The sequence below is a fragment of the Euprymna scolopes genome, chromosome 14 (genome assembly GCF_053919585.1).
Source record: "Euprymna scolopes isolate OS-2025 chromosome 14, ASM5391958v1, whole genome shotgun sequence".
NCBI classification, from domain to species: domain Eukaryota; kingdom Metazoa; phylum Mollusca; class Cephalopoda; order Sepiida; family Sepiolidae; genus Euprymna; species Euprymna scolopes.
Genome location: NC_136495.1, coordinates 150,087,866 through 150,102,920, shown reverse-complemented (window position 1 = coordinate 150,102,920; position 15,055 = coordinate 150,087,866). Strand labels below are relative to the sequence as shown.

The 15,055-nt window shown below is 31.7% G+C and overlaps 1 protein-coding gene across 2 annotated transcripts in view; it reads left to right on the top strand.

The window, feature by feature from the left end:
- The window catches only part of LOC145293288 (protein limb expression 1 homolog), a 54,711-nt gene extending 40,833 nt beyond the window's left edge, over positions 1–13,878 (top strand). For both annotated transcript variants that reach the window (XM_080139891.1, XM_080139892.1), the window contains exons 2-5: positions 2,465–2,797; positions 8,855–9,018; positions 11,428–11,568; positions 12,453–13,878. In XM_080139891.1, coding sequence (XP_079996017.1) covers positions 2,539–2,797; positions 8,855–9,018; positions 11,428–11,568; positions 12,453–12,866 — 978 coding nt within the window. In that variant the 5' untranslated portion in view covers positions 2,465–2,538 and the 3' untranslated portion in view covers positions 12,867–13,878. The remainder of the gene's footprint in view (positions 1–2,464; positions 2,798–8,854; positions 9,019–11,427; positions 11,569–12,452) is intronic.
- The last annotated feature ends 1,177 nt before the right edge of the window (positions 13,879–15,055 follow it).

Genomic DNA, 15,055 nt, shown 5'->3' with positions numbered 1-15,055 from the left:
AAATGTGACACAAGGGTTGGAAAGTGTAATTAAAAAGCTTGCACCCCAAAAGAGGAACACTCTGTTCTGCAAAGTGTATGTGCAGCCCCATTGGCATTCAACAGTAGAGATACCTTAGGCAATTATCAATAAATTAACTCCTTTTTGAAGAGAAAAGGTAAAACTTGGGAGGGTCGGCTTCTACAGGCATAGCAACATTTGTCGGTCAACAGGGAAAAGGCCATACGGAAAAACATCTTATGTCTATTATTGATATGAATACATCAGTTAAAACTTGACAGAGAAGCTTAATTTCCTTAATATATAAAAGCACTAATGTAAATTGATAACACTATTTATACAAATTAGTTTAGATTTGTAGATTAACTATAAACACCCTCTGTTGAATATCTATCCCCCCCCCGCCTCTAAGAAAAGAAAGATCTGTTTTTTTTATTGGCAATTACATCTGAAAAAAAACCCAAAAAAACTTGGTGTAAAGAAAATCAACAAGAAAATAATTGAAGAATTTAGAGTGAAAACCACTTTCATATATAACATAAAATGACCCATTTCCTGTATATTTTAGCCTTTTAGAGCAGTTAACTATTTTTTTTTTTTACCACTAACCCTAAGTCAGCAAGGTCATAAGCCACACGTAATCACCTAAAATAGTAGCACCCTTCAAAAAAAAAAAAAAAAAAAAAAAAAAACTGCTCTAAAAATGCTAGAATAATCTGAAAAATTGTTAAATTTATATGATAAACTGATTTGGCACTCGAAATTCTCAAATATTTTATTTTTCTTTCTAGCCACGTTTTACTGGGTGTCCACACATAATCACCTAAAAACAAAAAACAAAAAAACAATCCCCCCTTCCCCCATATATTCTACATGCAAAATATTTGTGTAAAAAGATTACAGTAAACACAAACCTCTTTCTATATGTATATTTGGGTTTTAGCTGGGAAAAATCTGTATAGAAGTGAAAATTAAAAAAAAAAAATGAAATTGCCAGGTGAAGGTCAAGCAACGGTATTACGAATATGCATGCGTAACGTAATAGCTATTGATTCAGGTTTTAATTTTTAGCCTTGCAGCAAACATGTCTTCATAGGTCAGACATTAACGTCAAAGAAAAGTAAATTGTAAGTTAAATGTTTTGGTTTCAATTCTCTGTGGTGGCAAATGAGTATTTTTTAACTTTTTTAAAATCATTACTATACATTGGGTCCAATATAATATAATAATAAATACGAAATTTGCATTAATCAAAATATCATATTTAAGCATATTTTACGACCAGGCAATGCTGGACGGCCTGCTAGTTAAACATTTATTCACAAATATCACAAAGTATAGATTTAAAAATTAATACAATTATAGTAGATTTTAGAATATTTTGGTTGAAATAAACTCGGCAAGTGTCAAACTTCTGCTGGTTGTGTGATTATGCGCAGATCAACTTGTGTGTATTTTGCTCGCATGCATTGTTACAAGTGGTTATTTGATACGGGTGTGCAAGACATGGGTTCACAAACTGCTAAACGTTATGTTTCTGCAGTGACAAGTATTTGTATATTGAACTACAGAGAAGTTGTGCTTCTTTAATAGTGTGAGAATAGGCTCCTTGCGGCTTGGCAGCAAATATTTAACAAATTCTTTGGTGCATGTCTAAAATTACCCTGATACAAAAAAAAAAAAATCTGCATGATGTATGTACCCAGTGATGGAAAGAAAATATCATATTCCAAATGTCACGTAAATCGATCAAGTAACTTTATTTTTGTAAATGGGACATTAGAAAAATGCTAAAAATGTTTTTTTTTTTTTTTTTTTAAATGCTTTTTTTTTTTAAAACTTTGCAAGTTTGAATTAGTTGGTGTTATTTCCCTTATTTTCAAGATGACATCGCAAAATTGTCACAGTTCGTTTGGCCACAAAATTTTCTTTTTTAAAAATAAAACTACTTGATCAATTTACTTAGTTACGATATTTTCTTTTGGTCACAGCTATGTACATCATAGAGATTTTTCTTTATTTTTGATTGTTAATATGGGGATAATTTTGGACTAGCACCAATTCTTTTAATAACCTTTGAAATTTTTTTGAGTTCTTTTTAGTGGATGAAAATATATTCTCATATATTTCATTTTGTATGAATTTGCAGCAAAGTTTTGTACAAAATATGCATCTTTTATTTTTTAAATTAAATTTTCTTGGTGTTTGCACATCTATTCTTCATTTCATAGATTCGTAAATTGAAACCAATTTTTCTATGAGAAATAAATTAAAATTGAGCACAAAATTAGGTGTTTATTATCATTATTTTTTTTGCAATGTGTTTAATTATAAGTCTGCTATAGTATAAGTTCATTATAAATATTATTGGAAACTTATCGTTTTATTTTGCAAATGTTTTTATATCTTTTTTTTTTTTTTTTTCTTTTGCTGATTCTATTATATATTTTGTTTTTCATTTCAGTCCGTGCAAGCAAACGTCTTGAAATTGCCTTCCTGCCTCTCAAGTCTCTTCTCTTTTAACTGCGCACTTTAACAATGGCCATGACATCGCAACATCGGCCTGTCCCCAGGACAAACGCTCATGTGAACCGGTCCAATGCTAGTCAGAGATCTGGTATTAAGATGGGGGGTGGTGCCAGTGCGACATATGCACCAATGCCACACCTCATCTATAGACAAGCTGCTCAGGCTAGCTACCAACACATGACAGATCCGAAAGGAAAACACGTCCTTAAAGAAGCTGTTGATGCTGTCGTCAATAGTTTCGCAAAACATACCCATGGTTATGGCAGAGGTAAGTTTCATTGTTATTTTTAAATAATAGACTCCCAGACTTTTATTTTGACCTATTTAAATGTTAATAATTTTATTTTGGCCTAGTTAACTCTTAATAATTTTAAATGTTAACTCTTTAATATGACAGAGGCGCATGAGAAAATTGTCTTCAGTTTTGGAACTTGAAACTTGATGTCCAGCTAGAAATGATCTTAAAACTTGTATGACAATTTTAGAGCTATAGAATTGGTGTCAATGAGTCACAAAGTAAACCAGCAGCCATTTTATTTTTTATTAATTATGGATGAAGGTGGCTAATATCTGTTATTTGTGGCAATACTAAATTAAATCAAGTATTATAGATATGCTTATAAATACAAAACCCACCATTTCTAGATGACCTCTGTCATACCATTAAGTGAAAAATTCTTTCAGATTAATTAAAACTATCCTTCATCTGTTTTATATTGCTGCCACGTTTAAAAAATAAAAATGTGCATACTATGAACGTTAAGTGTGAATGCAGACCCCCATAATATTGTACCACTTTTTTTTTTTTCTTTTTTAAACAAACATACTTATCTAAGTATTCGGAATGTATCCGATTATGAGGATCTTTTCAAAACCCTTGTAAGAGTTTTTGATATATTTCCATTCTATGAATGTTTGATAAGAATGCAGAATCCTACAATATTAATATACCATTTTTGAATAGAACAGATGCAACACTAGTAACATACTTCTCAGACCAAAAACAACTTTGGTTCGAATTTCATGTTCAACACAACAGTGGAATCTGATGAAATTTTAAATATTCCTCTTTATTTTATTGCACTGCATCTTTGACAATCTTTTAATAATAAATAATGTACGTATGAAGGTGAAATTACCTTAGTGTATTATTATTAGCGCTAGGACAACCGAATATTCTTTTCATTGTTTTGACTCTCAACTATATATCCATTGATATCTTATGTTTTTATATAGTGATGTAGCTCTCGGTTGATTAACTGTGCCAGATATACAGGGTTTCAGAAGTCATGGACAAATTTCAAGACTTTATATCTACTGAACTATACATAATAAATGAAAGTGACATGATTTGAAAATTAAGTTTATCAAGTTTGACTTTAATATTAATGATTATATATACATCGGCATACTTTTTATATCCTTAATAGTTTTTGAGATACTTAATGTCCAAACGTGTTCACAACTTGTGGAACACCCTGTATACTCTAGTCAAAACAATAAGAATATTCTGTCGTCCTAGCCTCAATTATTATATAGATTGCATTTTCAGAATATTGGAAAAAAATTAAATTTATGATTTGATTAGGGACATATCTAAAACTTCACTTTTGTAATCAGATTCATGAAAAAAGCCTGTTCTTTTAGTCTGTGTCTTAAGATTGGAATTTTAAGCTATCAACACTAAATTAAAGGTGCGTGATTATCATAATGGATGTGGTCGCAGACTATTGTCGGTCATATTGAGATCAAATCTTATCAGATCTAGGTTCAATTGTGTATTAATACTTTTAGAAAAGGTATGAATTGCCCATCCTCTCCACCATACACTGAATAAAGTAACAATTTCTGTTCAATTTATACAAGTTGTTTATAATAGTGTACATTTTGGCATTAAATAACTTTTTAAAAAATTATAAACTAATCTTAAACTGTTTTGGAAGTTTTTTTTTTTTTTTTTTTTTTTTTTTAAGATAAGGATTGATAATATGGATTATTTCTCTCTCTCTCTCTCCCTCTCTCTCTCTCTCTCCCCCCCCCCTCCGCCTGACAAAGGAGGGATTGGTACCAGTAATTCACTCTCGTTTGTTTGTTCGCACTTTTCTCAATAACCATGCCTTGGAGTTTTTTGGAAATTTTGCACAGACGTTAGTCGTGAAAGTAAATTTTTCACTCGTAGAGGGGGACTCCGTATGCTCAGTTTGTTCAGACTACTTTTCTCATTTTCATTACTTTCACATTCGCTTTGAAATTACATCAAAATTTCTGAGTTTAGAACGATGCACCTTTCTTTGGTTATTTTTTACTTAGGGGTCACCACTTATCGAGGCCTGGAGGTCACTCGAGGATATGGGTTAATGAGTGGGACAATATTGTAGTAATCATTAGTAGTGGAAATTTAGTAAATTAAGGGGACGGCTCATCAAGAACTTGTTTACGTTGGACTTGAAGACGACCATATTGTAGTTAGCTAAAAAGCAGGCAACCAGAATAGTTCTACAAGTGTGCAGTTCTAAGAAAGAAACTTTGTTCATGGAATCTGCGTTAAGGTTTAGGCACATATAAAGATTGAAAAAATGGGAATATAGCGACCAAGATGAGAATAATTGTCCGAATAATCCACATAATTCAAATTCTGGACTTTTCAAAATCATTTGCGTTTTAGTGGTCTTAATTTTCTGTTTTATTTTTATTCTTTCAAAATGAAAATCATCCAGTTTAATCACATAGAATTATCTGGAATCTTAGGAAGAACGCATTCCAGTAATTATAGGAGCAACCGACTCACAAAACTACCTGGCAAATGTACCCAGTGAACCAAGTGCAAGAGAGATGCAAATAATTGCACTTAACTCTTTACTGCCAGAATTTTTTTAAATGTAATAAATTTTTTAATCATGAATTTATATTCATCTGTACTCGAGGGAAAGGGATAAAGGAAAAAATCATCAGAATGTTGGATCATGCTTAAATCTGTACTTTAAAGACCAGTTGGGTTGACTAGCAATAAGATTAAGAAATATTTCCTATACAGGTGTTTCTTTGAAAGACTACTTGAAAGTACAATTTGGCGGAGGGTTAAAGGGACGATTAGAGTTTTAAAAAAATTTCTCTGTTGGAATGCAAGAGTTAGCAGGTGAATGTTTGGCAATGTAAAGGATGCACCATCGCTAGCTTGAACAAAATAAGAAAATTGAAAAAAGTGTGGGGGAGGGGGAGTGATAGCAAATTGTAATTTTTACCTTGAATCTGCAATCGATGTACAAAACTCATCCGATCTGTTCTCTATTCACTTATACTTAAATGCAATTAAAAAACTGAAATAAGTTTTTCACTTATTTTTTTGTTTACAAGCGTGGAAAGTTGCAGGGGTTAATTGTGATATCGTCATACTGTATTTGAATTTGGTTTAGGATATTGCATCATTCTCATTAATACCCTTGGAAAAGGTATGAATTCATTTAGAAGACCCCCTCTTCCCATAAAACCTTTTCTGAATCGAAATAGTAGAGCTACTACTTAAGGAGATGGAAAATTTTGAAATAGTACAACTCCTTCTTAGCTTATGCCACTATTGCTTATAGTTGTCTTGGATTTCTTGTCAATGTCAGTTAGAGATTGTACAATCTTTGCTTCACTATATAAGCTCCTTAGTGTACATAACTTCTTCAGTTGTAGAATCTCCTAATCTATAATTGTTTAGTTTCAGCTCACCTGAACATTATCCCAGTAGGTGTAGTATATAAAACCAAACCAGTTAAAACTCGTCTAGTTGAAAACACTATCAATAATTTCCCCCACTCTTTATCTGTGCCTAAACCTAAACATAGATTCCATGAACAAAGCTTCTTTCTTAGAACTGCACACCTGTGGAACTCTCCGTTTACCTGCTTTCCAGCTGACTACAATATGGCTGTCTTCAAGTCCAACGTAAACAAGTTCTTGATGAGCCGTTCCTCTTAAGTAATCTAATTTTACTAAATTTACACTTCTAATGATTACTATATTGTCCTTTTGACCAATGTAATTCTTTAACCCTTATCCTTGAGTTGCCTCTGGGCTTTGATAAGTGGTGATTCCTTTGTAAAAAAACAAAACAAAAAAACATGGATTCTCAATTTCATATCCTTGTTTTTCATTTTTTGCACTGTTATTTTATTTATTTATTTTTTTCATTTGGGCTGCTGTTATCTTGACACTAGTTTTTTTTTTTTTTTTTTTCTTTTTAATGCATTTATGGATGCCTGTGTTGGTGTCATTTATTTAATAAATTTGAAAAAATGTTAGATTTTATATCTGGTACTATCAGATTAGGCTGTCCGAAGATGCTGGCTTCTGACCTAAAATGCACAAAACATTGTTTTTTTTTTTTGTTTTTTTTTTTTCCACATTTTTCTCCTAATCATGTTCTGCAAAGTGAGACAAATACAATTTTCCTATACAAAACAACTAAACCAAACACTATAAATAAATATTTGAAAGTATAAAGAACTTGAAGCATATAAACTTTTACCAAAATAACTGGATTTGACATTATATAATCCGAAAAGTGTTGCTATGCTACAAAACAATCAAACCAAACTTGTATCCTCATTGTCACTGTTTAGTATTATTAAACTGAGCAATTGTTCAGCAGACATGGAGATCAATTACAGATTTGTAATTAAACTAAAAACCTTAGTTTTAGTTTAAATAAATGCTTGTACTAGGGATTCATTTTTATGCTGTTATTGTAGATTATTGAAAGAAAGCAGAAGAGTATTTTCATATTTGGACTCGCATAGCCAAATTCACTTGCAACCGTGTGTATAATGGATACTAACACAGACTATGGAATCTGCTTGATCAAATTTAAATTGAATTGGATTTGTGTTCATTTACTAATGTAATATTATTTGAAAAGGTATGAACACCCCTTTTTCTAGCTATGAATAAAATAGCAACTTGTGTTCACTTGATTATTTATATTGCATAATCATATTGACAAACTGGTTCTCGTTAGATCACCAAAGTTAAGCATCGTTGAATCTAGTCAATACCAATTTGGGAATACTAGGTGCTGTATGTAAGAGGGCATTGACATCTCCCTGCAAAAATCTAATGTTGTCATCTCCACTAATCAGGATATAAATTTGATTATGATCGCTTGTGAACTTGATATTTCCTAGAAACTTCTTCCTTTGGAGGAAACCAGTTCAACCTGCCTAGGGTGAATAATGCCACTGAAAAAAAAAAAAAAAAAAAAAAAGATTTAGAATGAATTTTGTGCTTTATGAAACAGCTGTAAAATGGTTGATGTGAAGCCACCAAACCATTAATTGACACTCAGCAGCTAAAATCTAGTCAAGATCAAATTCTGTTTATTTTTATTTTTTAAGTGCATTTCTAAAGTGAATTTGATTGTGAATTTCAAAATAGTTCATTCATTTGGAAAAAAACTATTTGAGCATTGGGAATAAAACTGAGGAGAGGTAAGATATCTCTTCTAAAATGGTCATGAAGAAAAGACAGATGATTGCTGAACATTTTGCAGTTGGCTTTGTTTGACATGGGCTGTATTTCTTGTTCAAGGTTCCTATTTGATAAGTTGAAAGCCTTCCCTCCTTCGACTTTTGCTAAATACTTGCATTAATTTATGCTCTAGGCTCTTGAAATTAAGACAAATTTAGTTCTGATATCTCCAAAGATTAAATTTGGACAGTATAGGGAGATGTGTACAAAAAAGTCTTTGGTGTGACCATTTTGAAAGAATGGATGAGAGTTTTTGAGTCATTAGATGCATAACATTTGAGGGAGCAAGTTAAGTTCACTAGGGAAGTCCAAGAAAAATATGGCAGAAAGTGATAAGGATATCTTTGAGAGAAATGGATAAACAAGGATTTGGTCAGAGATTAGTTATTTTGGAAGTCAATTTCTTAAAGCTGTCCAACACATGTCAGTATATAAAATGAATATGATTTGGAAACTAAAATTTAAATGTTAATTATGTATTTCATATCAAAACGTGTGATCTTTAAGTGATAGTTGATAATGACTCTAATAAACCAAAAATCGATTTCAACTCCCAATTTTGGTGAAAAGTTAACAGTTGGGTATGTAGAATAATGCAAGGATCCATTCTTCACATATTGCCATGATCGCCTCACCTTAAACTTGTAATGTTAAGCATTCACCTGTGATCCCTTCCCTATTAATAATACTTTTGCAATCTTTTAATTTCTACTCCAATGTTAATTGGGTAAAAAAAACATTTTTTTCTTCAATTTTGTTTAAATGAAATCCAGATGAAATATTGTAACAAAGCATTTTTTTTTTTTCTTTGCAGTCAATGTTGTTGAAGCCTTACAAGAATTTTGGCAGATGAAACTTGAAAAGGGAGCAGATTTAAAAAATGGAGCTCTGGTAGTTTATGAATCACAACCTGCTAACGCTTTACCTTATGTGTGTTATGTTACACTCCCTGGAGGAAGCTGTTTTGGAAGTTTTCAGGTAAAAAAAAAAAAAGGGTAAAAATTGTATATTTGTAAATTCTAGCAACTCATTTTATTTGTAAAGCTGAAAAAATGAGAGCTTGTCTCATCAAACTTTTTGCCAACAATTCTTTAGGTTAAACAAAGATTATGAAAGGCATATTATTTTAAGGTTGTTTCAGTAGTGATGCAATAATCTGCATCAGCCCGTCATTGATCATAATTAACTTTTTATAGGGGTGTGAAATCTCTGTATTTTAAGTCTAAATGACCCTATACAAATAGGGGGGGGGGGGCATAGATGAAAATCGCAATTTTGAATAAATTAATGGGAGAGCTCTTTGATATATATATATATATATATATATATATATGAGGCAAAAATAGGCATCTACACCAAAAATTAGGGAAAATTATCGAGTAGAAGTTAAAATAAAAATCAGTTTTATCATGTTTTGCCAGTCTACCATTAAGAGTGAAAATCCCGTAAAGTAGGGGCAGATAAGTCAGTCTGTCACCAGACCAAGTTATTATTAGGGCTATGACAACAGCATATTCTTTTCATTGTTTTGACTCGAGTGTGTACCTGGTGATATCTTATATGCTTTTATACAGTGATGTGGTTCTCAGTTGATTAACTGTCTGTGTAGAATATATACTCAAGTCAAAACAAAAAGAATATGCTGTTGTCATAGCCCTAGTAATAATAAATGGCAAATTTGCATAATACGATAAAACTGATTTTTATTTTTAATTAAAAATTTACTGGATAATTTTTCTAATATTTGGTAAGGATGCTTTATTTTTGAAATATACTTAAATATATCAAAGTTTTTTTTTTTTTTTTACTGAGAATGTGATTTTCACTTGTGTCCTTTACTGTATAAACACCCAACTGTCTCTTCATGAGATAGAGGGTTTTGACTCGTTTTGCTTAAGATGATCTGTGAAATTTAACAACTTTACTTTTATGAGTGCGGTTGTTCGTCGGGTGAAATCCTCTTTCTGATCAGATGTCATTGGTGATATGGTGGGTTCAACCATTGCCACGATTTGAGTATCATGGTATGCAATCTGATTGCTCTACAGATTCTAATCACTTATTGAAAAAAAAAAAAACTGTCAGTTGAAAAAATGTCTCTCCCAGATCTCAAACTCATGTTAGTCTCCACATCTATAACCTTTGTTGGTAGAATTACAAATGGATGACAATTTCATGTGAGCGAGCTCAAAATCACCAAGCTTCATGTGCAGTGAAACACGACCTTAAATTGATGGGAACCGGTTAATCTTTGTTGCAACAAGATCAGAATTTATGAACTAACAATCAACATTTTCATAATAGAAATTTAAAAAAAAAAAGAAAAAAAAAATATTCTCGAAGTCGGTTTTGTTAAAATTTTGTAAAGATGTTACACAATTTTTCAGTTAGCCACTAACTTATATTTGTTACACAATTTTTCAGTTAGCCACTCGGTCACTAACTTATATTTGATCAGTATCAGCTGGATTACACATAAAGAGGACTGATGCTACAAAACCCAAAACCCGTAAGGATGTTTGACTCGTCATCACTGACAACATAGTCCAGTACATCCAGATGATTCCAAAAATAAAGCCTTTTTTTTTTTTTTTTTTTTAACTCAAAAAGTTAAAGAGCTATGAAGATGGGCATGGTTCCATTAAAACCAGTGACCTTTGTTCTCCAGAATTTATTCTTCTACAAAGTCACCACCATTATCAATGCATTTTTGCCAGGAATTCAATGACGCATCTCTGCTTCTGAGTGGAGTTGCTTTCTTGGTCTCACACCATCAATATCTGCAGCAAAGGGATAAAACTTTAAAGTCATGAATAAGTTTAGTCGTTATAAGAATGCAATTTGCAATCCCATCTGATCCATTTGGGTGGAATAAAACAGTAGAAGGCATTATTTTTTAAAGCTTTTGTATTTTACAATACTAGAATACCTAGGTATTAAGTATAGGGGGAAATTTTTTTCTTTTTTTTGGGGGGGGGGTGGAAATGACTCTGAATAAGGCTTAAAGCCACTTAATCTAAAGAACTAAAAATACTACTTCAAGGTAAAAAATTAACAATAAGTGTTAGATAAATCGATTCTGACTCAGAAAATAACAATTCTTCCCTTTTTATCAGAACTATTGCTCATGGAATACAAGAACAAATTAAGGGAAGAAAGAGTTACGAGGTTGACGAAAGTAAACTAAAAAGTTCACTTTCTACTCTCTTTATACGGACTCTGTTGCATGATTTAGATTTTTTTTTTCTTTGCTCTAAGATTTAATGGACACTCAATATCACTTTATAATTATTCATATTGGTTTAATGTCAATGTTTATCTTATTGTTATCCATTCTTTTCATAAAAGATCTTTTTTTTAATTTTTATTAATTTTTACTCTCTGCAGAATTGTTCGACAAAAGCAGAAGCTCGAAGAAGTGCTGCAAAGATAGCTTTGATGAATTCTGTTTTCAATGAACACCCATCACGAAAGATTTCGGATGAATTTGTTGAAAAAGCAGTCGGAGATGCTCTAGCTGCATTTAAGGTTGGTTTCTTTGAATATCGCATGAGTAGTATGAGTATAGAATTGAGTAGTGGAACGACTTGCAGTTGATATAGACAATTACATGTTAAACGCATTGCTTAATTATGTTATAGTTTTGTTAAACCAAACATTCAATATCTTTCAACAAACTTCTGCTTTGCTAAGAAACTCATAGAATTTGCATATTGAACTCGCAAACTTTAGATAATGATGCTATTCTTTAACCAAGCCGCTGAAATTGGGTCAATTTTTATATTTCAACTGATTCAATCCACGACGTCATAGACGCATGCATATATCGTTATCTTGTCATGAAGGAAGAATTTTTTCCTACCCTCCCTGTAAAAAAGCGAGCCATTGAGGGTGAAGGAATTAATGTTTTTAGCTAATTTTTCAATATTTGTCGGCCAAAGGTTCGAGCTTTAAAATGATACCTATCTGGCGAAAATCCGTGGCCTCTGTTGAAAGTTTTTGTGAGACATACACACACATTTGGCCTTTCATATATATATAGATAAAAAAATGTTGAAAAGATATTTTTCATTCAGTAGTGAGCTTTGGAAGATTGTCGGTGAAAGAAATACAATCACCGAAAGATAAACGTTTCATCATTTCTAGTCGCCACTTTGAAAAATCTCTCGCAAATGCGACTGTTTTACTCACAATGTAGAGCCCTGAATCACTTAAAATTGTAAAAAAAAAAAAAAAAAATACTTGCTCAATTTGCATGATTTTTAGAATATAATCTTTTCATTCCATGAGGAATATGTACATCAAAGACTTTTCTGTGTTTTCATTTTTTAATATCGGGGAATTCTAGACAACTACACACAAAAAAAAAAAAATAACAAAAATATAATTGTTTTACCTTTGCTTTATTTCAGGGCAACAAAGAAGATGCTGAAAATCCCAACACTGGCATCGGAGCGTTTAAGTTCATGTTGGAAGCAAACAAAAGTCGAACGATGCTAGAATTCCAAGAACTGATGACTGTTTTTCAACTGCTTCACTGGAATGGCAGTTTGAAAGCAATGCGTGAACGCAATTGTTCCCGCCAGGAAGTTCTCGCTCACTATTCACACCGCGCGCTAGATGATGATATGCGCTCTCAGATGGCCCTTGACTGGATCACTCGCGAACAGGAGACTGCGGGAACCATCGCGCATGAACTTGAGGTTGCCGAACAAGAATTAGAGAGTGCGCGACTTGCTGGCAGGGAGCTGCGTTTCCCAAAGGAGAAGAGAGATATATTGGTGTTGGCACTTAGTCAAACTGGACCTTCAGAGAGTATGGCATAAAAGCAAAGAATAATTAGAAGAAACGCAACCTGGCACTTTGCACATCAAATTTTCTCTCTCTCATCACGCGACGCTTTCATTCACAAATATCTTTGAATTTAGCCGATTATTATTTTTTTATTTTTTTTTACTATTTTTTTTTTTTTTTAACATTGGTAGATTTCTTTCCTTTTAATCCATTTATTTTGAGCAATTATCTAAAATTTACTGAGGCTTCAAAGCAAATGATTATTCATGTCTTTTCATTCTATTTTTATTTTCTGTTTTAAAAGAAACCGTTTAAAATGGAATTTTCATTAAATTTTTTTTTATTAAAGACGGAAGTAATCATATGATAAATTACATAATTTTACTGTTTGTAATTAGATAATAATTTTGTATCAGACATTTTAGAAACTGATACATTTTTTTTTTCTTCCAAAAACTTATTTAAAGCACAATTTTCGTCACATTTCTCATGTATAAACCTGATAAAAACACGACAGTTTTACTGTCTACTTATTAACAGATATTATCTGTTTACTTACATCCTTACAAGGGAAAGAGTTAACAAAGTATAGTTTAAAAGTGGGAGCATTTGCTGACTCCCTTTCAAGTACAAAAATTGACTTTTTCTCCTTGGTATTTACCAATTGTGACAGCATCATACATTTTTGGATGCATTCGTCAAGGTTTGCTGCTTATGAAGGCTGGGGTTATTACTTTTTCTATAAACTCCACCTACTAAATGTGAGATCTCTCCAGTGAATTTTCCGAAAACAAAGTTTGGTGTGAGTAGTATAATGAATATTTATGCAATTTGCTAAGGAGTTCAAATCCTAGTGGATCCTTTGTGTTCACTTATACTGTAATACCATGAGGAAAGGTATATACCCCAATCCCCTCTTCAGTTAGTGGATAAAACATGTTCGATGACTCTATTATAATGAATCGTTTCCAGTAGGTATTTTCTTGATATTAAATAACCCCCAAAAGGTTTGATATGCCATAAAAGATCAACCAAACCAGAAAACAGTCTGTGGAAATATCCTGTAAGGAAGCCAACATTTTTTTTTAAAACCAAAATGTTTACAATATTTTTATTTTATAGTTATTGCAAGCAAAATTGACATGATGATAGTGTTATTATGGCAACAAGTAAGAACTAAAAAATTCAGAAATATAAGTAATAACTAAGTTGTATTAATTAATGCCCAACCATTTTTTTTAATTCAAACTTTCTATATTTTTGTAAATTAATTATTAATCTTTTATTAGAGATTTGAGATTAAATTTAACAATTTTAAAGATATTTTCATAAAAAACAAACTTTTATAATTTATAATGAAACCTCAATTTTAATTTTGACTTAGATTTTACCATATATATGATCTGCGGATGTGTTTTTTTTTTTTTTTTTTTTGGTAATTTGAAAACTGAAATAAATCTGGCAACAAACAACCCAAGATTGGCAGTTGTTTGTGCCAATTGCAGATTAGTACTGGTCCTTGTCGTATGTTTATAGATACAAATAAGGTATTTTACTTTTAGACTAATCTCACGTTTGTATAAAACAAAACATTTCTTTGTAGATTTTGGTGTGCTAAAAACGAATCTGCAAACCGTTTCCATCACAAAAAAGTCTTCATGATATGAAGAAATTACTTTTCCAAAAAGTGGGTGATCACTTTTCCATGAAAATTTAACTTAAAATGAGCACCCACTTTCTGGACACCTGAGAGCGGGGGCAGTTTTTTGTGTTTATTCGCTAAAAAGGTTTTTGTTTGATTTCTTTTGCATGGTATTAACCTCTGAACTCTGGGACAATTTTCCATTTCGTTTATGCTTGCGTGTAGCGTAAACGAAGGCTAGGCTGTGAAATGGAAAATAGTCCCAGACTTCAGAGGTTAATATATCTTGCAAACGGTAAATTTGCAACAGAAACGGTTACCATATTCTTTTAAAGCACACTAAAATCTACAAAAGTGATGGTTTTTTCTATACGAATGTGAGATGGGCCTTAAAGTAAAATAATACTACAAATAATAACTGAAAAACTTGTTTAAAATAAACTTAATTTAATTTATACCGTTTCACTAAAATTGATACCTTCTTCACATTTATTAAAGTCGAGAAAAAACTTATTTCTGTTGAAAAAATTTTTTTTTTTTTTTTTTTTTTTCAGAATCAGTTCTTCTTTTACTGAAATG